Source organism: Halichondria panicea, chromosome 7 (assembly GCF_963675165.1).
Source record: "Halichondria panicea chromosome 7, odHalPani1.1, whole genome shotgun sequence".
Lineage (NCBI taxonomy): Eukaryota > Metazoa > Porifera > Demospongiae > Suberitida > Halichondriidae > Halichondria > Halichondria panicea.
This window is the reverse complement of record NC_087383.1, coordinates 2,122,902-2,150,351: the sequence shown is the minus strand read 5'-3', so window position 1 is coordinate 2,150,351 and position 27,450 is coordinate 2,122,902. Positions and strand designations below refer to the sequence as shown.

Below are 27,450 nucleotides of genomic sequence, written 5' to 3'. Positions count from 1 at the left end.
GTAAAGTACCTAAGTTATTATTTAGCGAATCTAATAACTAATGACATCATCACATTAGTACTACATGTCATCACATTAGCATTAAGTTAAGCATGATGTAATCATTTAAACAAAAGTGGGCATATAGCCAAACATTTTGTGACGCGCTTACGCACTCCCAAATCTCCCCCCCCCAACTTGTTATCCTAGATGAAACCCTGTTAGTATATTAGAGAGTACAAGAATGATTTGTCAGAACAATCTCATGTACCTCTTTGGTGAACATACACTAACTGTGTTGTACTGACTTTCATTGAATCACACTGTATCACACGTCACTCCCCTTGCAGCTGTACAATGAAGTACATAGCTGCGATAAAATCCTTCAATGTTGTGGATAGGCAATCAGCTGTCTACTGACCAGGTGTGTGTGGGCGGGGAATTGTGCGCTCAATAAGTGATAATCCTTATTAGTTGCTTAAAACCTGATACACAATTTCAGTAAATCAATTTTTCCATGTCCCACAGAGACGTAACCTATAGCTGTGCTCCATTTGCCTCGGCTGGAAAAAATGTGAGTCAATTAGTGACTTTCTATGACATTTATTCCCGGAACTGAATCATAATATGACTCTCACTGTTCCCCCCCCAGAGGGTTCTTCCTGTGGGCATCGACAGTGGACTCCCCGGAGAGATAGCTGGGTATTGACGCGTACTCTGACGTGATCAAACAAATCATCTGCATCAGTGTCCATGGAGATATGCCCCACCCATTCTGTAAGTCTCCACCTACGTACTGGAGAGTGCATAGCAGATACTAACATACTTGTGTTGTGTGCTTAGATCTTTAATACGGGCTGTCTATATACTAAATAGAATATAATTATGCTTTCAATTCCTGCGTACATTGGTGTGTCACGGTATTGATGTTAAGAGCTTCGTATGTCTCTTGTCATTGATGTACTATTCTGGGAATCCCTCTACTATGATCAAACAACATGATAATCATCGACATCTGCTCTTAATATTATTGCTCTTGTACGTACTTTGTCCAGATTCTACTACTAATCTATTTCAGTGTGAGGCTATTGACTTATTTTATGCCTCTATGTGTAACGTTGAGCGCTATGTTAACACTCCCCCAGGTTCAGAAATGTTGTGTTTAAGATGACGTCAGTGGATGTGAGCAAGTTTGAGGTGTCTGGTCGTTTCCTGGGCAGGCAGATAGAGAAGGTGGAGCTGATCTTCCAGGTGAGGGGAGCAATAAAGGGAGTACTAATATGATTTTGTGTTATGTAGAATACATGCATTCTTTGTCTTATACCAGTTGAAGTGTTTCACTGCCCTCTCTTCTCCCCACACAGGACCTCCTTCAGCTGCAATACGAGGGCCTGGCAATCATGAAGATGTTTAGGAGGGCTAAAGTGAACGTTAATTTGCTCATCTTCCTCATAATTATATGATATGAACAAAAGGCATCAGAGCGTTAAATTGGATTTTCACTAGCAAATTGCTTTGTGTTCATTGACAATTTACTGTGCATGTGAGCATTTATCATTATTACCAGGAGAAGCCCTTGTTATGCCTCGAGGCGTAGCCGCACGAGGGCTACGGTAAAGCTGACTGTGTGCGTGTGCGTGTGTCTGTGTGTCTGTTATTGTTACCAAGGAGAAGCCTTTGTTATTGCTGTACTATTAACAAGTTGTAATTAATTAACAACATTTGTTTTTATAGTGTCTAACATAATTATATGTACTAGTATATAATACTTCACTACTTTTCTCTATGCATTTAAATTGTCATTGAATGCATTATGGCAGAATTAAAATCAATTGTCAAAACTGTATGAATAACAATCAATCTCAATTAATAATCAATCAATTAATTATAATTGTTGCCCCTATTTGGCATGCCAGTGTTGAATTCCTACAAGGGAGAAGATCTTCTATTGTTTTTGCTTCTCTAACGAGGGGATCTCTCAGTCTCACCAGGATTGCAATATCGAACTGTTGGAACAGTTTCCCCTTTGCCCACTCCTGACAGATGTGTAGAGCAAGGGTGCTCTTGCCAGAGCCGGGAGCTCCTTCAATCAACACAAAGTTTCGTGTATCCTCAATCTCAGGGAAAATATTAGTTAAGTTAACCGGAGTTTTTTGAAGTAAAATATCGTCAATTTTCCCCGTAATTGTTAGCCTAACAAATTCATCGTCGATTCTTCCTCTCTGTATTTCCTCCTTCTGAATCATGGCTAGTTTGAAAATTGTCTTTGTTGGGACGGGAGGCCATTGTGTGGCTGATGTGGATACTTGCATTCTGTAGCGACTTTGTAGGTAGTCCCTGTACAAGGACAGCTTGTGGTTCAGCAGGACCCTCTCTCGGGAGGGAGGACACGAGGTGGTGGAGTCTGGGGAAACAAAACAATAGGTGAGTACCATTCCTGGTGATAGTTAATAGAGAATTGTATGTGTAACAATAGCAATTAAGTAGACAGCAACATTCCTGCCAGAGTGCCATCTACATATGCTCTAGTCCTCACGTCAGTTTGCTCTCCAGGTGAGAGCTCCAATTTTTCAAGATAGCCTTTGTGAACATTGTCGAAACATGCTGCTAACTCGGGTAGATCTGGTTCCTTTATTACTGTATTGAGCTGCTCATCAGTCAGTTTCATTTCTGTCTTCAGATCGTCAATTGTGCATGTGAGCTCTGAAATAGATAGCAAGCACACAAGGTTAGCAATCACCAATGAGGGTTTTATGCTTTAGCAATCATTGGGTTTATCCTTTATAGGAAACATGACAGTCTTTATACCTTGGTTCTGCTCTTTAGTGGCCATTCCAGTAAATAAATCTGTGCCTTGCAGCTAGCTAGCTCTAGATTTCTCTGAAATATATTATTGAGTGTTGTTGTTTTTGCATGACTTGCAAAAAAAGTGGGTGTATCTCAGATATCTAAGATTGAGATACACCCACTTTTTACATTCACCACCACACCCACCAAAGACATATTGTTTTCACCCACAGAGCTAGCTAGAGCTAGAGACAAAACCTGGCTCCATTGCTAAAGTATTACAGCATTCTCCTAATGGAAAGATGGTGAGTCAATTTATTAGCCATAGATGATTGTCTGGTTCATCTCTTGGTTTATGTTACCTTGTAAGGTACGTCGTGGATCATGTTTTCTGTTCCTTTGCACAGTTTGAGGCTGAGAATGCTGCCTGTCAGTAATGAACCCGACGTATTCAAGTAAGAAATGTGATTACCGTAAGACCTTTAATTAAAGCAACACTTTTTAAAACTTATTGAAGCCAGAGATAGCTTCTTTTGGAGGTTGAAAATCATGTTGAAGAGCTGGTGTCCATTATTTAGAGGGTCTCATCTAATTGGAGGTACATGTAACTCTACTCAGTCTACTTGCCTCGATTTCTATAGCCACTTAAAAACGTATTTTCCAGTGAGTTAGAATCTTTACTACTTTACTAGGGTGTGCCTACATTTACCTCCATTTAGGACGCGGCATTAAAAATTAATTGTCAACGCAGCTGTCGCTACTTTTAGAGGTCATAAATTTACCTAACCTCGAAGGTGTCCTCTCTGGTGAGTGGGTTGGGCAAGTGTGTACCTACAGCTGTGTACATGTAATTATTCTTAGCCAATTTTTTGAGAGGCCGCTAATAACAAGAGTCCCATAATAAGAGAGAGAGAGTATCCAACGTAACATAAGATGTATTTGGAAAGTAGCGTAACTTCCTGCTTTGTAACTGATCAATTTAATTGATGACGTGTTTCAGACAGGGTGTCACGTTACTTTCCGAATATATCTGATGCAAGATAGCGATGCGTTCGATACTCTCTCTTTTTTACTATGAGCTCTTGACTTATTGTACTGCTCCCAGGGTACATGTATAATATGGATCAAGTATGTATGGTCGACTTTAACTGAGCACCCTTGTATTAGCCATAGTTATAAGCACTGCAATAATTATGTCCTTAGACAACGAACTTGCATGTCTGTTTCTGAGGTACCGTATATCTTCTAATTTATCGCCTCAGAAACTTCTAATTATCCCTGACACTCTTGCCTGCCAATTTTCGTTGTTCTAATACAACGGACACTCTTGTGCTTTAATATTACATTTGTCCGGACAATACCTTGAAAAGTTGAGTTACAGTCATAACCAGCCAGTAATACTTAGAGTGCTGCAGTTAGATAGCTTTGAGTATCTAGTTTTAGATAGCTATAATAGTGCAACTATTCAGTCGTACCCTGTTCTATTAAACTTAGCTCACTCGTATGCAGCTGCATGCTAATTATTCCCAGACACTTCGCATGCGCTATAAAAATCTGTTCCAATTATACCCGGACAATTTCCTGTCCAGAACATAATTATGCTGTACTTTATCTGGTAATCTGCTTATTCAGTGTCTTCTAACTTTATTGCATGAAACTCTTTTCTCAACCTCAACTTAAATCTTCTGTCACTTGCAGTTGCACCTCGAGGGGAAGCTCAGAGTTCTGGAGAATTGGACCAACAGCTGTGATAAGTCAGCGCTACCAAAGGTGAGCTCAATCACTTTAAGAATAAATGTATTTGAGCAGTAATTGGTCGCCAGAGTTGAGAGAGCTGAGATCTCACTAGGGAAAAGTAAAATTGTTTCTTAGATAGTTTTGATCGAGTTGGTAGAAGAAATCATATTTTCAGAAGGCCCTAACACCTTGTAGGCTTTAGCTGATATGAAGTTGTAGTAAGCCTCCCATTTCAGACACAAACAGTCCAATTAAGATCTTCTTATCAGAGAGTACCTGCATTTCATGTGACTCATCAATAGCAACTGAATGCCATGGCCTACCATTGATGCTCACAACAAAAGCCCCTTGCTGGTACATTGCTAAGATGGTGGTGGGCATTTCAAGCAAATCAGCAATATGGGCGTGAGATTATTCTCTGATACGTTTGATGGTCAAACGCTGTGAAAATAGATGCCATTTTCTTTATGCATGATCCAGCCAGTGTGTATGTGGAGGGTTGGGCAGGTTATCTAGAGGAGCAGAGGAGCAGATGTTCATTTGTATACTTTTAGATTCGTTAAAATGTTGTACACCAAGTGGTGTGTGGTGTTTTATTGGTGAGCATTTTTAGTTAGTTATGTGGTACGAATAAAATAGTGCATGTATTTCGTGCTTGTGCACAGTTCAATTCCAGTGCCTTAAAATTCTCATTCTCCACACAGCAGCTGTCCAGACGGAGGACCATGTGTCCGAGTCTCCTTTCACGTGACACTACGTCCCACCAGTCCTGATCTGAGGCCCCTCCCCCCACAACCTCCTCTCTCACTTTATCCTCACTCAAATCCTCAACCAAGTCCGTATCTTTTTGCTCCAAGATCATGTGACGAGTCCTTCAAAGGTTCATGATGTTCCTGAATGAGCAGGAGGTGAGAGGAGGAATGGTCAATGTGCAATGTTGTTTGAGAGTAGATTTTACCAAATGCATATTTTGTTTTCATACCTCCTAGATTGGCAGTGAGAAGAAATCCAGTCCTCTAGACAGTATCAGAGGGCCTCCCTCGTTCCTATACCCACAGGGGTGAGAGATACACATGTGCAGTGTTTAGTGGCCTTAAATAGATCTACTACCGTATTTGCTAGGTATTACTTTTTTGCTAGTGAGCTGCATTTCAGAGCATTTAGCAATTGATCATGTATATACTGTATGATCTATGCTCTGAATAGCCGATCTGATGGTGTACTGTGTGATTACACGTACGTACTATCTCTTTATAATAGTTATTGCAACAACCCTGATAGCAGATGCCTATTTAATACCTAACCTACAGTCCAACTTTAAGCTGACCTTTATCTCAAAGTGGGAGAATACCGTTAAATTTCATTGCCAGATTCAGTAGTTGAGTGTACATGCACGTCACTATTGTATGTCGAGTATTCTCCACCTGGCAGCAACTTATTGATATTCCCCTGAGTGAGACCATTCGAGGTCTAGAGGATGACCTGCTGAGGGAGTTGGAGGAGAAGCTGCTCGAGAGGTCTCAAATCATGGACCCAGGTGTCCTGGCTGAGCTGGTGAGAGAATTGGAACTGGCCAACAGCAAGGCAGATGTGAGTTTAGCATGTACATGTATACACTCGGTGAATACTGTATAATTAATACATGTACAGTAGACTCTCGTTAATCCGGCCACCCTTGGGACAGTGCAACTTGGCCAGAAGAGCGCGGTAGTTTGCATTTCAGAAAATAGCCGCGGCTTAAAATCAACCTACCTCGAATATTAATGACTAATTTTGCGGTTTTGTCTCGAGGATAATAAATAAAGATAATGAATCATTTCCTCTCTATTACAATGTAATCCTACAGCTGTGTTTGCTCACAAAATGGTTTGTACATGTATTAAATCTTTATGGCTGACTTGACAGAGCACCCTCGAATAGCTATAATTAGTCTCCATGTACTTGAGTAGCCGTTATACTAGCATACTTCTATTAAACAACATGATAATCATCACATGTGCCTTTAATTGCTCTGGTACGTATTTTGTCCACTGTTTGACTGAAGCTCAGACTCTACTACTAATCTAGAATTTAACAATTCCTCCAGTGTGAGGCTATTGACTTATTTTTATGCCCCAATCTTCATGCAGGGGCGTAGCAAGCAACTTTAAAGTGGTCAGGCCAACTTACAATTAAAGGTCAACTGTTTTTCTACTATTGCATACAGTGGTGAATTTTTTACCTAGGAAAAAGGTCATCACTTTTCCTCACCAAAACAGCATGCGCATTATCACTTACAATATTTACGACCATTACCTACCCAGCTGCAAAAAGTGGTTAGGCTAAAACCTGACCAGCCTGATCGCTTGCTACGGCCTTGATCTTATGTGCAACGTTTAATTATGTGAACATTATTTCTTACTCGTCCAGGTTCAGGTTCGGAAATGTTGTGTTTGAGATCACATCAGGCAGATAGAGAAGGTGGAGCTGGTCCTCCAGGTGAGGGTGTGTGTACAGGTAGATGGTAGGTACGTAAAGTGTTCAAGAAGTTTACTGCCTTGTGTCAGGTAGTGTTGGTATGCTTGTACGGTGTATGTAAGTACATGTATTCATTTGTCTTACAAATACAAGCATTCTTTGTCTTATACTAGTTGAAGTGTTTCACTGCCCTCTCTTCTCCCCACACAGGACCTCCTTCAGTTGCAATCATGAAGATGTTTGAAAGGGCCAAAGTAAACATTAATCTGCTCATCTTCCTACAAAAATCGGCAGAGCGTTAAATTGGATTTCCATTGACAGTTTTATACGTACTGTGCATGTGCTCTCTGTGACACTGTAGGGAGCATTGAATTTAAACCATCATTATTACTGTGCTATATTGACCAATTCCAACTGATTTGTTTTTAGGTAATTGTTATGTAATGTGCCGACATACTTCTAGTCTTCTGTACACTAACTGTTTTGTAAATTGTCCTAGTAATATAATTATTGTCAAAAGTAGATCATGTCGAGATTAGCCTCGATCCCGGCCCAGGCCGCACTTCTCTTGAAAGCCTGTGAAGGAGGCTAGCTAGGTGGAGATTATAGCATTATTACAATAGTGTATTCAGTTACATACATACAGCTAGTGCATGACATGCTCTCCGTGTCAGTAGGAAGCATTGAATTCACTCGTCACCATCTGTACATGTGCTATAATTATATTGACCAATGATAGAGATTAGATGCATAACACAACAAATTAATTAACATTTATTAATTAATTAATTAACAACAATAATCATAATATAATTATAACTAAACATTAATTATTAATAATAATCAATTAATTATAAATTAATAATCTAATGAATACACAATTAATAATCAATCTAATTTACTAAACATAATTAATCTCGGGTAGTCCATTTCTCTTCCTCTCTTTGTTAGCGTCCCTGAATACTGTCTCGATACAGGATCTTAGGTGGTTGGGTATGTACAATAGTGTCAGTTCAGAGCAGTGGGTGGTTAGATGTCTGGCAAGCGTCTTCATTCCATCTTCTGTTATTGAGTCATTACCATAAATGTACAGTTCTTCAATCTTGTTGATCAGTCCAGTTGATAGCTCCTCGATACTCTGATCAGTCAGTGCACAGGAAATCAATCTCAATGTTCTCAGAGTCTTATTGACTGCAAGTCCAGCAGCAATGTGACGACAGCTAGTCACTGTGTTACCAGACAAATTAAGAAATTCGAGGGAATTGTTTGTATTCAGAAGTTGATAGAGGGCAGCTCCATTGTCGTCTGATATTGTTAGTGAGCAATTGCCCAGGTACAGGATCTTTAATGATGTGTTAGTTGACAAGGCCTCACAGAGTGTGCTAAGCCCACTGTTACCAATGGCATTATTAGACAAATCCAATTCAGATATTGAACTAGTGTTCTCGATAATCTCAGCGATGTGTATCCCTCCTGTAGGAATATCATTATTAGAGTTGGGACACTTGGAGAGTCCTCGGGCAAGAAATTTGCAGCCTTGGTCATCAATAGAGCAATCGTTGAGGCGCAGTGTGAATCCATTACTGGTGTTGGAACAAGCTGATGCGAAATATCCAACAGAGAGGCAGTCAATAGGATTCATTGTAGTGCAACCAAGATCTAGATTGTGATTAAGAAGATTAGCCACAAACACACACAGTGACGAGTCTTCAGCTTCGTACAAACAATTGATGAGGGACAACAAAAGGGGCTTCGGCTCACCATACTCTTTCTCTTTCTCCTTTTTGACAACCTTTCTGACCAGATCAAAAACAGTGGCTGGAACTGGACACAAGAATCGAGGTAGCAAACTGAGGATTGGTCTACTAGTACTCAGTTTGGTGATACCAGCATAAAACTGGAAGACTGCACTGAATCGAGGACTACCAAACAGCTTCTGGAATACAGAAATTTGTTGCTTGGGAGACATGAGAGAGATGTGGATTGCTGCTAGTAGCTCTTGAATAGACAGGTGGAGAAAACAGTAGTAAACCAGATGACCATCGCTAATGATACTGGGAACAGTTTGTAATAGTCCAACGTATGAAATTTCCTTCGTAATGCGAAGAGCGGCCAAATCATTGTCAGTAAATGTTGCTTTGTTTTTTTCGATCCCATGATATGCAAGTTGACACATTTGTACGGTCTCTGTTCTGATTTCCGAGGGCAGTGAGTCTGGGGATGTGATGTCTCCCACTGGAGTGGTCTTCCCCAACCTATCCTGGAGGTATCTCTTGAGAGAGCTTTGGACAACTGATATGAATATCCCGTGGTTGGATGTGGGGAGTGAGTGGTTATCAGAAAGAAAGCAATTAACGACAATGGAAGCATTGAGGGGGAGGTAGCAGCTACCTTCTACCACTGGGTTCTCTCGAATTCTCTCCAGTAGAGTCTGCACAGCTTGTGAGTCACCATTCAGACACTCGGTAAAATACTGTTCTAGTTGATGTGGAGTGAACCCCAACACTTCCACCCTGGACGATACACGTGGGTGGAGCTTAGCTGAAGACGACGGGCGAGATGTTACAATGACGGCGGATTTATGTAGCGGACTTTCTTGTGCAAAGCCTGGTTCAACTAGTTTGGTGATGATCGAGTCTCCATGGAGGTCAGAAGGAAGCTCGTCCCACCCGTCCAGCACCCACAGTACACCTTTGCCATCAGTTTCTAAAATTTCATCTCCAATCTGGCTTGCGTGTGTTGATTTCCTACAAGGGAGAAGGTCTTCTATTTTCTTGGCTTCTCTAACAAGTGGATCTCTCAGTCTCACGAGGATTGCAATATCGAACTCTTGGAACAGTTTTCCCTCTGCCCACTCCTGACAGATGTGTAGAGCAAGGGTGCTCTTGCCAGAGCCGGGAGCTCCTTCAATCAACACAAAGTTTCGTCTATTTCCAATCTCAGAGAAAATGTTAGTCAAGTTAACCGGAGTTTTTTGAAGTAAAATATCGTCGATTTTTCCTGTGATTGATAGCCTAACAAATTCATCATCGATTCTTCCTCTCTGTATTTTCTCCTTCTGAATCATTGCCAGTTTGAAGACTTTGTTTGTTGGAACAGGAGGCCATTGTGTGGCTGATGTGGATACTCGTGCTCTGTAGCGACTTTGTAGGTAGTCCCTGTACGAGGACAGCTTGTGGTTCAGCAGGACCCTCTCTCGGGAGGGGGGACACGAGGTGGTGGAGTCTGGGGAAACAAAACAATAGGTGAGTACCATTCCTGGTGATAGTTAATAGAGAATTGTATGTGTAACAATAGCAATTAAGTTGAAAGTCCCTTATTTGGTTGCAATCACTCCCACAACGTATGGTACCACAATGACCACATGCACTCTCACATGACAGACTCACATTTGTCAGACAAGTACTTGCACACTCGAACAGCAACGTCTTCTTTGAGCAGGGAGAGTATGATGAGTAGCAGAGCTTGGAAAGTGGCGTCTTGTCCGTTGGTCAGAATCCAGAATTTCAAAGCCAGCAACATTCCTGCCAGAGTGCCATCTACATATGCTCTAGTCCTCACGTCAGTTTGCTCTCCAGGTGAGAGCTCCAATTTTTCAAGATAGCCTTTGTGAACATTGTCGAAACATGCTGCTAACTCGGGTAGATCTGGTTCCTTTATTGCTGTATTGAGCTGCTCATCAGTCAGTTTCATTTCTGTCTTCAGATCGTCAATTGTGAGCTCTGAAATAGATAGCAAGCACACAAGGTTAGCAATCACCAATGAGGGTTTTATGCTTTAGCAATCATTGGGTTTATCCTTTATAGGAAACATGACAGTCTTTATACCTTGGTTCTGCTCTTTAGTGGCCATTCCAGCAAATAAATCTGTGCCTTGCAGCTAGCTCTCTCTGAAATATATTGGGCGTGTTGTTGTTTTTGCATGACTTGCAAAAAAAGTGGGTGTATCTCAGATATCTAAGACTGAGATACACCCACTTTTTTGCATTTAATACCACACCCACCAAAGACATTTGAGACAAAACCTCCAAAAGAACGGCGGCTGATTCATGAGACTAGGTACTGGCATGCGCAAGGAACACGTGGTCAGGCAGTCAGTGAAAGAACAAACAAATTAGAAAACTTCTCTTCCCTATAATTCTCAAGATTTCCCTTGCTGATCTATCCTGTAATTCTCTATAAGAAGATGACCACTACCTCCTCGAGCACATCCTCAACTGGAACACCGCCGATCAGTTCCACCAACCCGACGACAACTCCGACAACTCTCAACACCATGATTGCCAATTCTGTCCAGGCAGCCCTCGGCGCGGTGTTACCAACGATCATCACCGCAATGGACCAGCGGATTCAGGCAGCAGTCCAACAACACAGCCCCACAGCCGGCCCCTCATCAGTCTCACCATCAGTCCCACCCTCGATCCCAACCATCTCTGCTTCCGGCTCGGGTACCCCACGGAGTCCCACCTCAGGCCCTGTTGTCAGCACCGGAACGGCAGGTATGTCAAGTACCTCACTAGCACATGTTCCCCTCGTATCCACTAGTGCCCCCCGTACTCAAATCCGCATGAGCCTCCCCACATTACCGACGATACCAAGCATTATTCCATATACGGTCAATGTAGGCCAGAATGCCATCCCCATTCCCGACAAACTATCTAAAAAATCGGAAAAAGGGGAATTTATCGAACTAGCTGAGTTCTTACCCGACTCGTTCGGGGGTACCTCAAACGATACGGGTGAGAAACCCAGAAGAAAGCGCAGGGTTGCCAACATATTACATAAAAACCTCTGCTCTACGTTTTACAAATAAATGCTAGGTCTACAATCAATCAAGACACAGAACTAGATCTAGCTATGGCGACGTGCTTCTGCTGCCCCAAACCTCGCTACAAACGGCTGGTTGATGGGCTCTTCCCAGAGTACCCTCAAACACCCACACGTACCTGTGTCTGCTAATATAGACAAGCTGCTCTTCTTTGTTCAAACCTCCCCTGACCATCTGGACAATATTGGAGAGTACCTCGCTCTGAGACTGTGTCAGAGCCTGCAAAAGAGAGAGAAACGGGTTAGACGACTATTTCAGAGACGTACCTGTACAGTACAATGTCGACATGTCATGTATAGCTAGGAAAATTTATCGACCATCCCCGTACCTCCGGAACAGAAAATGGTGTACCGTATATCTTCTAATTTATCGGACAGGAAAAAATAATTATTTTAGAAATTGTCCGGGTATAATTGGAACAGATTTTTATAGAGCATGCGAAGTGTCTGGAATAATTAGAACAAGCAAGCAGCTGCATGCGAGCTAGCTAAGTTTAATAGAACAGGGTACGACTGAATAGTTGCACAAGCTATCTAAAACTAGCTACTCAAAGCTATCTAACTGCAGCGCTCTAAGTCTTACTTGCCGTCTGTGAATGATAACTCGGTATTGTCCGGATATTTAGAACAAATGTAATATTAAAGTACTGGAGTGTCCGTTGTATTAGAACAACGAAAATTGCCCAAAAGAGTGTCTGGGTAATTAGAAGTGTCCGATAAATTAGAAGATATACGGTATATATGTGGCTGGGAACTTTAAATGTTATATCTATGATACAACTATAGTATCCAATGGCTTTCTCACAAACGTGGTACAAAATACCATTTTCATGCCTCTCCCTCCCCCCAGGCATGTGAGTGTGGCTCTGCAAGTGACGGAGAAGCTGCTGTCAGCCTGTGACTCACGAAAGCTCCAGTTGATTGTGGATAGCTACCTGGATATACTGCATAATATGCTGGAAACTAGCAACACAGAACTGCATATCATGGCCACCAATTCGGTGAGTAGGGAGTGGGTGTGGGTGTGTGGTGTGTGTGGGTGTGAGTAGAGTGTGTGTCTGTGATAGTGCCGAGAGTGAACGTGTGTGTATGTGTGTGGGTGTGAGTAGCGAGTGTAAGTGTGAGAGTGCGGAAAGTGAACATGCATGTATATGTGTGGGTGTGTGTAGTGGGTGTGGAGGGGGTATGCCATTAGCCAGGAGTGAGTGTGTGAAGTGAACTTGTTTATACAACACATTGACCCTTCCTCCGCACACACACAGTTTGTGAAGTTTGCCGAGCGAGAGGAAGGGAACACCCCCTACCACAGACAGTACGACGTCCTCATCCACCGCTTTGCCTCTCTTAGCCTCACCAAGAATGTCGACGACGCCGATAAATATCACGAGTATGTGTACATGAAATGAGTTTGAGTGGCCACAGGTCGAAGTGTTAGGTGTCATATTTTAACTGTACCGCCCTTAGGGTGCTCTGCCACATGCATAACTTGTGATCACATTGCTTTCATCACCAACTCCACCCCTCCCCACTACACCTCACACAGGACGCGGATGGCTGGGTTGCAAGGGCTGAGGGGAGTGATAAAGAAGATTGGTCGGCAAGACAACCTCCAGATGAACATTTGGGACCTTGATCACATGAACAAGATAGTGCCGCCCTTCCTCTTCAATATGCACAGTCACAGTGTCGCCCAGTCAAGGTATACTGTCTAGGATAGTCACTACAATTTGCTTCAGTTCTACTCCTGAAGCACTGGCTAATACACATACTTCAATGAGCTACATACATGTACCAGAAACATTGATAGCCTCAGTCTGTATCAAACTTACCTATTGATGGCCTTAGATAATTATATGCAGTGTGTGCCCATAGTAACCCCCCTCCCACTCTGACAGAGAGATCCAGCCTGTTGTGGAGGAGGGGGACAGTCTGGGAGGGTACTCTCAGGATAGTCTCACTGAGCTCATAACTTTTGCCGGACTCTCTCACATCGACAGTGTCCTCAAGCCAATACTGCAGTAAGTCATTCAATGCCTCGTGTGCGTAGGTGCTACTTGTAGGCAAGGTGGTTTCCCTAATGTGCATGTATACAGTGTACGTACGTAGGTGTTACAACACTGTACTTGTAGGCAAGGTGGTTTCCCTAATAGGTGTAACTTAAATGGAACTGCATTCAGCAGGAATTCATTTAGCCTCCTTCACCGGCCTTTGAAAGAAGGCCTGCTATCGACTGCTTGCGCATGCGCCAAATAAATATTCCTATAATACTGGATACATCAGAGAAAATATCCTAAAAGTCATACACAGAGCTATATAGCTAGCTAGCTAGAGACAGAGCTGTGTAGGTTTGTTGTACTGCTATTTTCTTCTGATAGAATCAGTAGCAGTAGTATAGTAGACTTTCACCAAGTTAGTGTTAAATGGGCGTGGCCTGTCCATATAGGCTTTTATCAGCCGTCACTCCTTTCAGACGATCGTCATCCACACTGTTGCAGGCTGTGAGTCTTTTGTTAACATAGCAGGCTAAGGGTAGCTATCAGAGAATGCTATCCGATGGGCTAGAAACCTTCAATCGAACTTTCTATCTACTTCTTTCAATCCACTTCCTTTCGTTGTGATGTCATAGTTTTACTGAGCATAAACGATGTTATCCAAAGCCCCCAGATATCGGGGGGATATTAGGGCATGCGCAAGCAGTCGATACCAGGCCTACTTCCCTAGTGGGAAGTGCGGCCTGGGATCGAGGCTAGAGTTCATTAGGATTCTTAATTAACTCCTGATGTTAGTAAAGTGCTATGACCTATTGTGCAATGTTGTCTCAGCAGGTCTAGTACCATGACAACCATTGTCTCATATCCTGTGTATATACCGTATAGCGGGTATATTTCGAGGGTATAAATGTTCGCGGTTTTCGCGGATTGAGCCTCTACCGCGAAAATTTTTACCCACGAAAATTTATATCTTTATTGAATAGTAGGCGTGTTCAGTATTATTGACCACACCTATCGACAATAAGAGGTGCCTCACCGTTATAGGCTAGGCCTGGATTCGAGGCTAACGGTGTGGTGGTAACAGCTGCATGTTGATGTGCGCATGCGCCAAAAGGCTGGAACTCAGACCACGAAAATAAAATCCGCGAAATCCTTTGTAATGGTCCATCCGCGAAAATTTATACCCTCGAAATATACCCGCTATACGGTAGTAGCACTCCATTGCTCCCCTTATAGACACTTTGACCTAAACAAACTATGGATATCAGACAAGGAATTCACAGCTGGTGTGTACATCATCGTCGTGGAAGCCATGCAGGTACACGTATATACTGGTGGCCAACTTGGAAACGGTTCTCACCATAGTGTATTATTATTAGTGCATCATGCCAAGGGCGTATACAGAGAAGAGGGCATGCAACTCTCGCCCTATTCTCAGATCATCCGACTTTGTATTGAGCTATTTTTAGAACTGCCCACAAAAACGCCCACGAGTAACCTTTGACCGCACAAGGTAAATCAAAGTATTTTTTATATCTGTGCTAGCTAGCTAGCTTGATTGCAGCATAGTAAAACTAGTTCTCAGCAGCAGTATGGCTCGTACTAGCAGTGTCAAAGGCAAAGAGGCAAACCATCCAACAGTTGCAACTCCAAGAAGATGAAACCTAGGTACAATAAACCTGTCTTCCTGAGTCTCTGGTACTTCTTAACAATGCGCCCAGCTCTTAACTTCCTGCTCGAAGGGGTTGTATTGGACCTGGCTGGACTAGGACTGGTCATGACACTTCTCTAAAATAATACTGCACTGTTCATGTTATGTTAGCTAGCTAGCTAGCTAGCAAAGGCAGCTCTGATGTACACGCCCATAATTATAACTCCGTAAACAGCACCGCCCACTTGTTCACGTCCGTATACTGAATTCTATTTTTAGCATATCCGGTCTCTGATACGAAGTCGGATGAGTACGTAGGATACATAGTGAGTTGCATGCCCTCTTCTCTGTATACGCCCTTGATCATGCTTGATACTTATGGTCGTGTACGGTCGACTGTAAATTCTGACTTGACTGTCCACAACGTAACATTGATAGCTTTCAGGTCCAACATACTCCGTCACTTTCTGAACAAGATTGTTTATTCAAGCATTTCAATTGTTCCCTCCAGTGTCTACTTACAGTGTAGACATGTACCCCCCAGTGTACATTATCTTATCCCTCCACAGCCCTCTAGTGTACATTATCCACTGTACACGTACCCCCATAGAGACAGGATCGGTACAAGGCCGTCCAGTCGCTGGTGGACCACCTGGATGCCTATTATGCTTTTGAGCACTGCCCCAAATTCAGCCTATTATGCTTGTGGAAAGAACCTATTATGCCCTACATTCAGTATTTCGTAACCAAAAATTATATCTTGATATAATTATACGTAGCCCCCCACAGCCTCCCAGTGTACATTATCCACTTACATGTGCCCCCACAGCCCCCAGTGTACATTATCCACTTACATGTACCCCCCACAGCCTCCCAGTGTACATTATCCACTTACATGTACCCCCCACAGCCTCCCAGTGTACATTATCCACTTACATGTACCCCCACAGCCCCCAGTGTACATTATCCACTTACATGTACCCCCACAGCCTCCCAGTGTACATTATCCACTTACATGTACCCCCCACAGCCTCCCAGTGTACATTATCCACTTACATGTGCCCCCACAGCCCCCAGTGTACATTATCCACTTACATGTACCCCCACAGCCCCCAGTGTACATTATCCACTTACATGTGCCCCCACAGCCCCCAGTGTACATTATCCACTTACATGTGCCCCCACAGCCCCCAGTGTACATTATCCACTTACATGTACCCCCCACAGCCCCCCAGTGTACATTATCCACTTACATGTACCCCCCACAGCCTCCCAGTGTACATTATCCACTTACATGTACCCCCACAGCCCCCAGTGTACATTATCCACTTACATGTGCCCCCACAGCCTCCCAGTGTACATTATCCACTTACATGTACCCCCCACAGCCTCCCAGTGTACATTATCCACTTACATGTACCCCCCACAGCCTCCCAGTGTACATTATCCACTTACATGTGCCCCCACAGCCCCCAGTGTACATTATCCACTTACATGTACCCCCACAGCCCCCAGTGTACATTATCCACTTACATGTACCCCCACAGCCCCCAATGTACATTATCCACTTACATGTGCCCCCACAGCCCCCAGTGTACATTATCCACTTACATGTGCCCCCACAGCCTCCCAGTGTACATTATCCACTTACATGTGCCCCCACAGCCCCCAGTGTACATTATCCACTTACATGTGCCCCCACAGCCTCCCAGTGTACATTATCCACTTACATGTGCCCCCACAGCCTCCCAGTGTACATTATCCACTTACGTGTGCCCCCACAGCCCCCAGTGTACATTATCCACTTACATGTACCCCCACAGCCCCCAGTGTACATTATCCACTTACATGTACCCCCACAGCCCCCAGTGTACATTATCCACTTACATGTGCCCCCCACAGCCCGAGTCCCCCAGGGTACATTAACTTAAATGTACCTCCCCCACAGCCCCCCTGTGTACATTATCCACTATAATACACGTACCCCCACAGCCCCCCAGTGTACATTATCCACTGTACATGTACCCCCACAGAGACAGGATCGGTACAAGGCCGTCCAGTCGCTGGTGGACCACCTGGATGCCAGGGTGAAGGAGTCCTGGGAGACCAAACAGGGGATCCTCGGCACACTCTCTAAGTGTGTTGCCGTGGCAGCAGACAGCTCTCTAGGTGAGTCTCCATGGTAGAGTACTTGTATGGTTTCAACACTATTTTGGGGCCATTTTCTAAAGAAGGCTATACGCATTTATTCTTCATACGCAGATGCTTTCATAGCTGTTATTAAAGTTTGTACATGACATTGTATGTTTTGACACTGGCTTAATCTTTATAATTATACGTACCGTATTACTAGAATATTTTTCTGGTGAAAAACCTTTTCGAATGAGCCAAATCAGCAGAAAATGTGACCCTTTGCGATCTAACTATTGCGTTCTGGCAAGGATCGTGTGTATTTACTAGTAATAATTTAGGTTTTGCAGATATTATTGTTGCGAATTGATCAACCCTCGCAAAATTCGCAAATGTTTGATGCTCGCAAAACCTAGTAATACGGTAGTATGGTTTAATTCCACGCTTTAAATCGGCATACATGTATTTACATTACTTAGCTTGTGTCCACTCATGCAGGTCCGTCTCTACTGGATATATTCCGTACACTGGTCCGCCACCTCCGTATCTCCATAGAAACTGTTTCAGAAGGCCCCTCCGACCTCACGTCCTCTCTGACCTTTCAGCAATCCATCACTATCACTGTGGGGGAGTTTGCAGGAGTCCTTCCCGACTATCATAAGCCAGATATACTGGGGCTCATCAACTCGTATGTACCCGTGGCCTCAGGGGGTCTTGATAGCGGAGCCACCACTGGACTGTCTGTACATCCTCTGGCACCTCAGGACACTCAAAACAGGTGAGAATTGTAATTATAAAGCTGTTGCTTCATTTAGCTATTTGTGTACATGTATGTGTTTAGTTTCCTGTCATAAACACTGTTTGTACATGTACGTGTTCTATGATTCTGGTGCCTTTGTGAATCCTGTTTATAGCAGTAACCTTTGAGTAGACTATGATATTATGTTATACTTATTGTCCATACATCAGAATTTATGGCAGTAAACCTCCGAGGACGAGGGTGAAGCTCCGAGGCCAAGGATGGTTTACGTTTGCCATAAATTCAAATGTAGTGGACAGTAAGTGTTATATACCCACTTTAATGAAAAGTATTTGTTACCTAAGCTACCTTACCTTGGATACAACTAGCTAACTGTCTCAAAAACTATTGAGGCAAAAAGGTTGTGCGTATAGCTTTTAGCCAGTGCTAAGCTTCTAGCTCTACGCACTAACTTGTCAATGTCCAAGCAGTGAGCCCCACCCGGCCATCCTCCAGCCTTCCTGGTGTTTAGTGAGCCCCACCCATCTGTCCTGCCTTTGTCAACAAGTGTCTAGCTTCTTTTTGGCTGTGTAGATCTAGTATAAAATCAGTGCGCCCTCAAGGCAAGGGAGTTTATGAGGAATGTGCTCCAGGCCAAGGGCTGGGGTTTATGGTAGTTAAACCCCAGCCAGTTGCTATGATACAGACCCCAAGTGGGGAATATTATAGAGGATGATCTGCTTATAATTATGTGACCATGCACAATAGACTGCGTGCATTACTAAGTGTTTATGCTTCCATAATTGTGTTCTCTCCTTTATTATGCAGCCCCATGTTGACTACCTCCCTGGTCAAGTGTTTGAGGGCGGTGGCTGACACCTGTCACGCATCAGTGCTGGAGACCGCGTTCCCAGGGCAACTGTTTGCCTCCCTCGTCCAATTGCTCCTCATACGAGAACCCAGCACACAGTTGGATGTGGCCCTACTCTGGCATCGTCTCGTAGATCACCATGCCAACAAGGACAAGATTCCTCTCAACACGTGCGTATGTGTGCGTGCGTGCGTACCTTGCTATGTTCAGTGTGCATTTGAGGCATACTAGACTTTATTTGTCAGTTATACAGGTCCATATGAGCTTTTGTCTTAGCTTTCACTACATGTATTTATACAATCATGTGCAGTGCATACAGCTACATGTATGTGTATTTATACCCTCCTCTTGTGCAGTGATTGGGTGAGTCTGGAGGCTGTAGGGCTCTCACTGGGTTTGGTTTTGAAAAGATTCCTCTCTAAAACAGTCAACTCTCTCTTCACCAATCTCCTGGAACTGGCCAAAGCTCTCTGCACTAGCCCTGCTAACACACTCGCTTTCTACCAACTCGTATTTCTCCTGACACTGGAATTCTCTTATCAAGGGCTCTCAGATATACTGGTCTTCCTACACCAGCTGCAAGAGTTTGCTGTGAAGGAGAAAGGCCTTGAGGCACATCACAGAGTGGTGCTACATGCTACAGTGGCGGGTGTGCTGCATCTAGCGTCCAAGATTAGTCGAAACGAGGTACTCAAGACGACACACATCGATGGAGTGATTGCTAAGAGAAGGGAGACAGCTCCAAAGGCTATAGTGGGACATTCTTCTAGAGGGGTGAGTGTGTGTGTATGGGGGGGCAGTCTTCTAAAGGGTGAGCAGGGTGAGCAGGGTGTCATCAAGGGCGTATACAGGAAGAGGGCATGCAATTCGCCCTATTCTCAGAATCATCCGACTTCGTATTGAGCTATTTTTAGAACTGCCCACAAAAACGCCCACGCGTAACCTTTGACCGCACAAGGTAAATCAAAGTCTTTTTTATATCTGTATAAGCTAGCTCGATTGCAGCATAGTAAAACTAGTTCTCAGCAGCAGTATGGCTCGTACTAGCAGTGTCAAAGGCAAAGGCAAACCATCCAACAGTTGCAACTCCAAGAAGATGAAACCTAGGTACAATAAACCTGTCTTCCTGAGTCTCTGGTACTTCTTAACAATGCGCCCAGCACTTAACTTCCCGCTCGTAGGGGTTGTCTTGGACCTGGCTGGACTAGGACTGGTCATGACACTTCTCTAAAATAATACGATATCCCCCTCTAGCTCCAATCCTCCCCCTAAAATTTACATTTAGGCACTAGTCGGAGTTCATAGCTGGAAATTTTACATACTAACAGCAAGAGTTCATGATAAAGGTCTATTATGAACTCTCTTGCTAACAGTTGACCTTTTTTTTTAGCAAAATTTTTTAGTCACTTTTCTTATTACTCTCTCTATTTCAAAATCCTATATGACACCCTGGTGAGTATGGGGCAGTCTTGCACATGTGTGGGGGACGGTAGTGATGATGCCCATGCATGATAATACACAGCACTGACTACATGTGTGGGTGTTCATCTAGATACATATTCAAATGACTTGAGGTGCAGAGTGTTGCTACACTACTTAAGCAAACCAAGTAAGAGAATTAATGTACATCAGCAAAAGTATTGTAAAAGAATAGAGCATTTGTTCGGGAGAAGTGGAGATGTCGAGCCAAAATAGCAAAGGCATGGTCCTCATCCTATGTTGAATCCGTAAAACAGTGCTACAGATACTCTTTGAAAATCTAGGCACTTACTTAGGAGAAGTTCAAGCAAAGATACACATACATTTGTACATAATTATGAAGCTTGTGGGTATATCATAATCATGATCAGCTTTGTTTTGTGGTTTAGTGGTGTGAGTACTCACTTCAACATTCAACTTTGAATGATTCAACCTACTGTATGGTCCCACTATGTACGTGCACTGCCTATATATGGTCCCACTATGTACATGCACTGCTTATGGTCCCACTATGTACATGCACTGCTTATGGTCCCACTATGTACATGCACTGCTTATGGTCCCATTATGTACATGCACTGTTTATGGTCCCACTATGTACATGCACTGCCTATGGTCCCACTATGTACATGCACTGCCTATGGTCCCACTATGTACATGCTTATGGTCCCACTATGTACATGCTTATGGTCCCACTATGTACGTGCACTGCCTATGGTCCCACTTTGTACGTGCACTGCCTATGGTCCCACTATGTACATGCATTGCTTATGGTCCCACTATGTACGTGCACTGCCTATGGTCCCACTTTGTACGTGCACTGCCTATGGTCCCACTTTGTACGTGCACTGCTTATGGTCCCACTATGTACGTGCACTGCCTATGGTCCCACTATGTACGTGCACTGCTTATGGCCCCACTATGTACGTGCACTGCCTATGGTCCCACTATGTACGTGCACTGCCTATGGTCCCCACTATGTACGTGCACTGCCTATGGTCCCACTATGTACGTGCACTCCCTATGGTCCCACTATATACGTGCACTGCCTATGGCCCCACTATGTACGTGCACTGCCTATGGTCCCACTATGTACATGCACTGCTTATGGTCCCACTATGTACACGCACTGCCTATGGTCCCACTATGTACATGCACTGTTTGATGTCCTTTGCAGTACTTCGTACTAACAGTTTCTTCAGCCTTCACACTGCTTTCCATACATTCAGTGAACGGTTAGTAGCTACATGTATATCATATCTGCTGGTATATGCAAGCTAGTCCCCGCCCATTCTCCATTTCAGATCCTCACCATAATTTGTATGTGAGTTTCCATATATACCACCAAGAGTAGATCGTGAGAGCATTTACTATAATATTAATACCACCTTATAGCGGGTAATTTTTGAGGGTCTCGCAGATTAGCCATTTTTGTAACCCTCAAAAAGTACCCATTTAACATACAAGTGCTAGAAGCCATCATTGCTTAGGACCACATGTTGTTTGCATAGCAACATTGTATGGTATTTTGTTGTTTTGTGGTAATGCAGTCAGCAAACAGCTGTACCACTACCACATGGTGGTTGTATTACCTGTGTGTGTGTGTGTACATGATCGACCACCATGCAATTTGAGTTTGCATGCAGCAAAAATGCAAAAATATTCATCATGATAATGTGTGTAGCGTTATGTTATGTAGCTTTGCACCTCCACCGAGGCATCAGCACCCGCGGTGCTTTCATTAATACATGTACCTGCAATTATATAACTACTGTACCACTACCACGATGCTGTGATGGTTGTATCTGTATACCTGTGTGTGTACATGACCACCATGCAATCTATTACCCAGTCTGCTGTGCAAGAGAGACTTGTGATGGAGGAAGAGCTCAAGAAGGCACTGGATCGCTGTGAGGAGTTGGAGCAGAGCAGTGTGCCGATGGGGTAGATATTTGAGTGCTACAAACAACAGGTGATAAAAGTGGTACAGTATACCTGTACAGATTATGGCCTACATTATGCACTGCATCTATGTACATTAAATTAGTACTGGACTAGATATTATTTGTTGGTAAAAAACGCCAAATCAGCAGAAAATTATTAACTTTCCATGATTATTGTCTGGTTATATCTGTTGGTTTAAGAGTTTATCGTGTTTTTCCTGTTCCTTTGCACAGTTTGAGGCTGAGAGTGCTGCCCTGTCAGTAATGAACCCGTACACTCGGACGCCTTCAAGAAGTTTAGGTATAAGAAATGTGATAACCAAAACTGAATTTGTAGTTGAAAGTGTGTATGTACGAATGATAGTCATGTGATGATGCCATGTGTGTTCTACTAAAGTATCGTATGATCTAAATTGCACATTAGCTATTTTCGTTGCCATGCAGAGGGTATGAATATACATACACTCATTGTACCCCCCACAGAGAGTTCTTGCGAGCATCGACAGTGGACCCCCCGGACAGAAGGCTGGGTATCGACAAGTACTCTGACGTGACCAAGCCAATCATCCATACATCAGCGTTCATGGAGATATGCTCCACCCACTCTGTGAGTCTCCGTATACTTGAGTAGCCGTTATACTAGCATACTTCTATTAAACAACATGATAATCATCACATGTGCCATTAATTGCTCTGGTACGTACTTTGTCCACTGTTTGACTGAAGCTCAGACTCTACTACTAATCCAGACTTTAACAATTCCTCCAGTGTGAGGCTATTAACTTATTTTTATGCCCCAATCTTCATGCAGGGGCGTAGCAAGCAACTTTAAAGTGGTCAGGCCAACTTGATTAAAGGTCAGCTGCTTTTCTACTATTGGAACTTTTGCATACAGTGGTGAATTTTTTACCTAAGAAAAAGGTCATCATTTTTCCTCACCAAAACAGCATGCGCATTATCACTTACAATATTTACGACCATTACCTACCCAGCTGCTAAAGTGGTTAGGCCAAAACCTGACCAGCCTGACCGCTTGCTACGACCTTGATCTTATGTGCAACGTTATGCTATAATTATGTGAACATTATTTCTTACTCGCCCAGGTTCAGGTTCGAAAGTATTGTGTTTGAGATCACGTCAAGCAGATAGAGAAGGTGGAGCTGGTCCTCCAGGTGAGGGTGTGTGTACAGGTAGAATTAATTTGGTAGGTACGTAAATTGTTCAAGAAGTTTACTGCCTTGTGTCAGGTATAGTGTTGGTATGCTTGTACGGTGTATGTAAGTACATGTATTCATTTGTCTTACAAATACATGCATTCTTTGTCTTATACCAGTTGAAGTGTTTCACTGCTCTCTCTTCTCCCCACACAGGACCTCCTTCAGCTGCAATACGAGGGCCTGGCAATCATGAAGATGTTTGGGAGGGCCAAAGTGAACGTTAATCTGCTTATCTTCCTCATTAACAAAATCGACAGAGCGTTAAATTGGATTCCCATTAGCAAATTGTGTTCATTGACAGTTTTATACGTACAGCTCTCTGTGACACACTGTAGGGAGAATTGAATTTAAACCATCATTATTACTGTGCTATATTGACCAATTCCAACTGATTTGTTTTTTAGTTATGTAATGTGCTGACATCCTTCTAGTCTTCTGTGCACTGAAGCAAATAATTGTTCTAGAATAAAATTAATGATTAGCCTCGGATCCCGGCCCAGGCCGCACTTCTCTTGAAAGCCTGTGAAGGAGGCTAGCTAGGTGGAGATTATAGCATTATTACAATAGTGTATTCAGTTACATACATACAGCTAGTGCATGACGTGCTCTCCGTGTCAGTAGGAATTGAAGCATTGAATTCACTCGTCACCATCTGTACATGTGCTATAATTATATTGACCAATGCAACTTCCATTAATAACAACGTCGACCTTTGTTTTACGTGTAATAATTATGTCTGTACGCTACTTTTTTCTTTTCTCGAAGCAATATTGGATAATTATTATTGTAGAATAAAATATAATAGTTGTCAAAAGTACATGCAATGGTCGAGATTAAATGCATACACATTAATCTCAGGTAGTCCATTTCTCTTCCTTTCTTTGTTAGCGTCCCTGAATACTGTCTCGATACAGGATCTTAGGTGTCTGGGTATGCACAATCGTGTCAGTTCAGAGCAGTGGGTGGTTAGATGTCTGGCAAGCGTCTTCATTCCATCTTCTGTTATTCGGCCGTATCAATGCAGGGAAGTATGTCAGCAATTGTAATGGCTTCTCTAACGAGGGGATCTCTTAGTTTCACGAGGATTGCAATATCGAGCTCTTGGAACAGTTTCCCCTTTGCCCACTCCTGACAGATGTGTAGAGCAAGGGTGCTCTTGCCAGAGCCGGGAGCTCCTTCAATCAACACAAAGTTTCGTCTATCTCTAATCTCAGAGAAAATGTTTATCAAGTCAACCGGAGTTTTTTGAAGTAAAATATCGTCAATTTTTGCTGTGATTGATAGTCTAAAAAATTCATCGTCAATTCTGCCTCTCTGTATTTTCTCCTTCTGAATCATGGCCAGTTTGAAAATTGTTTTTGTTGAGACGGGAGGCCATTGTGTGACTGATGTGGATACTCGTGCTCTGTAGCGACTTTGTAGGTAGTCCCTGTACGAGGACAGCTTGTGGTTCAGCAGGATCCTCTCTCGGAAGGGGGGACACGAGGTGGTGGAGTCTGGGGAAACAAAACAATAGGTGAGTACCATTGGGTTTATTCTTTATAGGAAACATGACACTCTTTATACCTTGGTTCTGCTCTTTAGTAGCCATTCCAGTAAATATATAAATGTGTGCCTTGCAGCATAGATTGAAGAGTTAGCTCTCTATCTCAGACTCTGAAATATATTGTGTTTTGTTTTTGCAAAAAAAGTGGGTGTATCTCAGATGCCAAATACTGATATACACCCACTTTTCTTTGCATTTACCACACCCACCAAAGACTGTGCAGGTGCATGGGGTTCTGATTTTTTGAAACCTGGCTCATTGCTAAAGTATTACAGCATTCTCCTAATGGAAAGAGGGTGAGTCAATTTATTAGCCATAGATTATTGTCTGGTTCATCAATTGGTTTGTAAGGTCGTGGATCATGTTTTCTGTTTTTTAATTTGCACAGTTTAAGGCTGAGAATGCTGCCCTGTCAGTAATGAACCCGACGTATTCAAGTAAGAAATGTGATTACCGTAAATACCTTTAATTAAAGCGACACTTTTTAAGCCAGAGGTCGCTTCTTTTGGAGGTTGAACATTATGTTGAAGACCTGGTATCGCTTCTGATTATGGATAGCTCTACTCAGTCTATACTTGCCTCGATTTCTAGAACGTGTTTTCTAAAAACGATGCTAGGGTGTGGCTATATTTACATCATTTAGGACGCGACATTAAAACATAATTGTCAACGTAGCTGTCGTAGAAGTCAGAAAATTACCTAAGCTCGAGAGTGTCGCATATTTGGAGGGTCACCTTAATTAGAGGTCTTACAGTACCAGAACTGCAGAGTTGAGTTTTGGCACTCTCCAATTGCCGTGTATTAAGTGTGCACCTCTGAAGAATTAGCTTTGGTCCAATAATTATAGGAAACAGAAGTTGCATTTCCTGCCATAATTATATATCTCCAAAGCGGTCAATGGCTGCTGCTAGGCAGCACAGCTTTTGTTGCACTTTTATGACTAATAATCAATAGGGCTTTAAATTAGTGCAAGCTAGGCTAACTCATAAGTTGGTTGGGTTGTCTGAGGAGCCGATTTCCCTCCCCAAGATATTTACTAGTCTCATTGAGATCGGGGAGAGTAAGTCACTATCACTTGTGCACCTTTGTGAACCTGTCTGTCTAATGTGATCACCCTGTAGCCAGGTTAATGGCCCAGTCTCCATAGGGTTGGTTTCATGCAACCTGTGTTAGCATGTCACCTCTTTATTACAGCCACTGTTGGTCTGCCCTAGTGTGAGCTCTCAGACTTAGCCTTGTGTGTACATGTACATGCATGCTGCCTGTGCACCTGATGTGCTGGTAATGTGTATAATCTCTTCTGCTCAGAGAACCGGACATTTGGATCTACCGAGCACAACTCCAGATCACACACAATATTCAAACTGACCATTGAAAGCAGGGTTAGAGATAAGGAACTCAGTGATGGCACTACTATCAGGGTGTCCTCTCTGGTGAGTGGGGTTGGGCAAGTGTGTGCCTACAGCTGTGAACACACTAGGTCGACTATTTTGCTTTAATTTGATCTACACGTACAGACTATGTATGTGTAAATGTACATATAAGTTATTGTTATTATGATGATTTTACCTCCTTCTCTGTGTTCAGAGCCTGGTTGACCTGGCTGGGTCAGAGCATGTAAGTGCAACAGGTGCCACGGGTGAGCAGTCTTGGGACAAGCTGATACCCGTTGCTTTTTTGATGAAGATCATATCAGATTAAGTTATCAGAGTGAACCGTGTGAGTTACTATAGTTACATTGTACAGTATGCACTGCATGGAAATGTACAGTCCTTATATTAATCCCACGCTAAATGTGCTGCTTTGTATAATTATACTCTCTCCTTCATAAAATGGTGTTGGTACATGTACGTATGTCATGTGATTACAGTTGCTTAATTAAGTTTCTTACCAATTTTGAGAGGCCGCTAATAGCAAGAGTCGATTCATAATAAAAGAGAGGGAGTATCCAATGTAGCATTACGTTGCGTCAAATGTATTCGGAAAGTGACGTAACTTCCTGCTTTCTAACCAAACAATCCAAGTGCCCAAAGCCGCTACTTACCTCGAGGCAGAAACATTTTATGCCATAAGTTGTTCAGACAGGGTGTAATGTTA

The 27,450-nt window shown here is 43.0% G+C and overlaps 2 protein-coding genes and 1 long non-coding RNA gene across 7 annotated transcripts in view; 1 reads left to right on the top strand and 2 right to left on the bottom strand.

Annotated features, from left to right (window-relative positions):
• The window catches only part of LOC135339200 (uncharacterized), a 130,126-nt gene that overhangs the window by 66,450 nt on the left and 36,226 nt on the right, over nt 1-27,450 (top strand). The gene's annotated exons all lie outside the window — the stretch shown is intronic.
• Nucleotides 1,829-25,504, bottom strand: LOC135339178 (uncharacterized). 2 transcript variants are annotated; one of them, XR_010395849.1, is made up of 2 exons: nt 25,374-25,504; nt 1,829-2,383 (listed from the first exon to the last, which is right to left on the bottom strand). XR_010395849.1 is itself a non-coding variant. In XM_064535325.1 (2 exons), the coding sequence occupies exons 1-2, from the start codon at nt 25,396-25,398 to the stop codon at nt 24,810-24,812; spliced, it is 519 nt and encodes a 172-aa protein (XP_064391395.1). In that variant the 5' UTR covers nt 25,399-25,504; the 3' UTR covers nt 24,527-24,809. The 2 variants fall into 2 exon arrangements, 1 of the variants encoding a protein (XP_064391395.1); XM_064535325.1 differs by lacking the exon at nt 1,829-2,383 and adding an exon at nt 24,527-25,303.
• On the bottom strand, nt 7,766-10,179 carry LOC135339159 (NACHT, LRR and PYD domains-containing protein 12-like). The gene has a single exon (XM_064535303.1). The coding sequence runs from the start codon at nt 10,025-10,027 to the stop codon at nt 7,862-7,864; it is 2,166 nt and encodes a 721-aa protein (XP_064391373.1). The 5' UTR covers nt 10,028-10,179; the 3' UTR covers nt 7,766-7,861.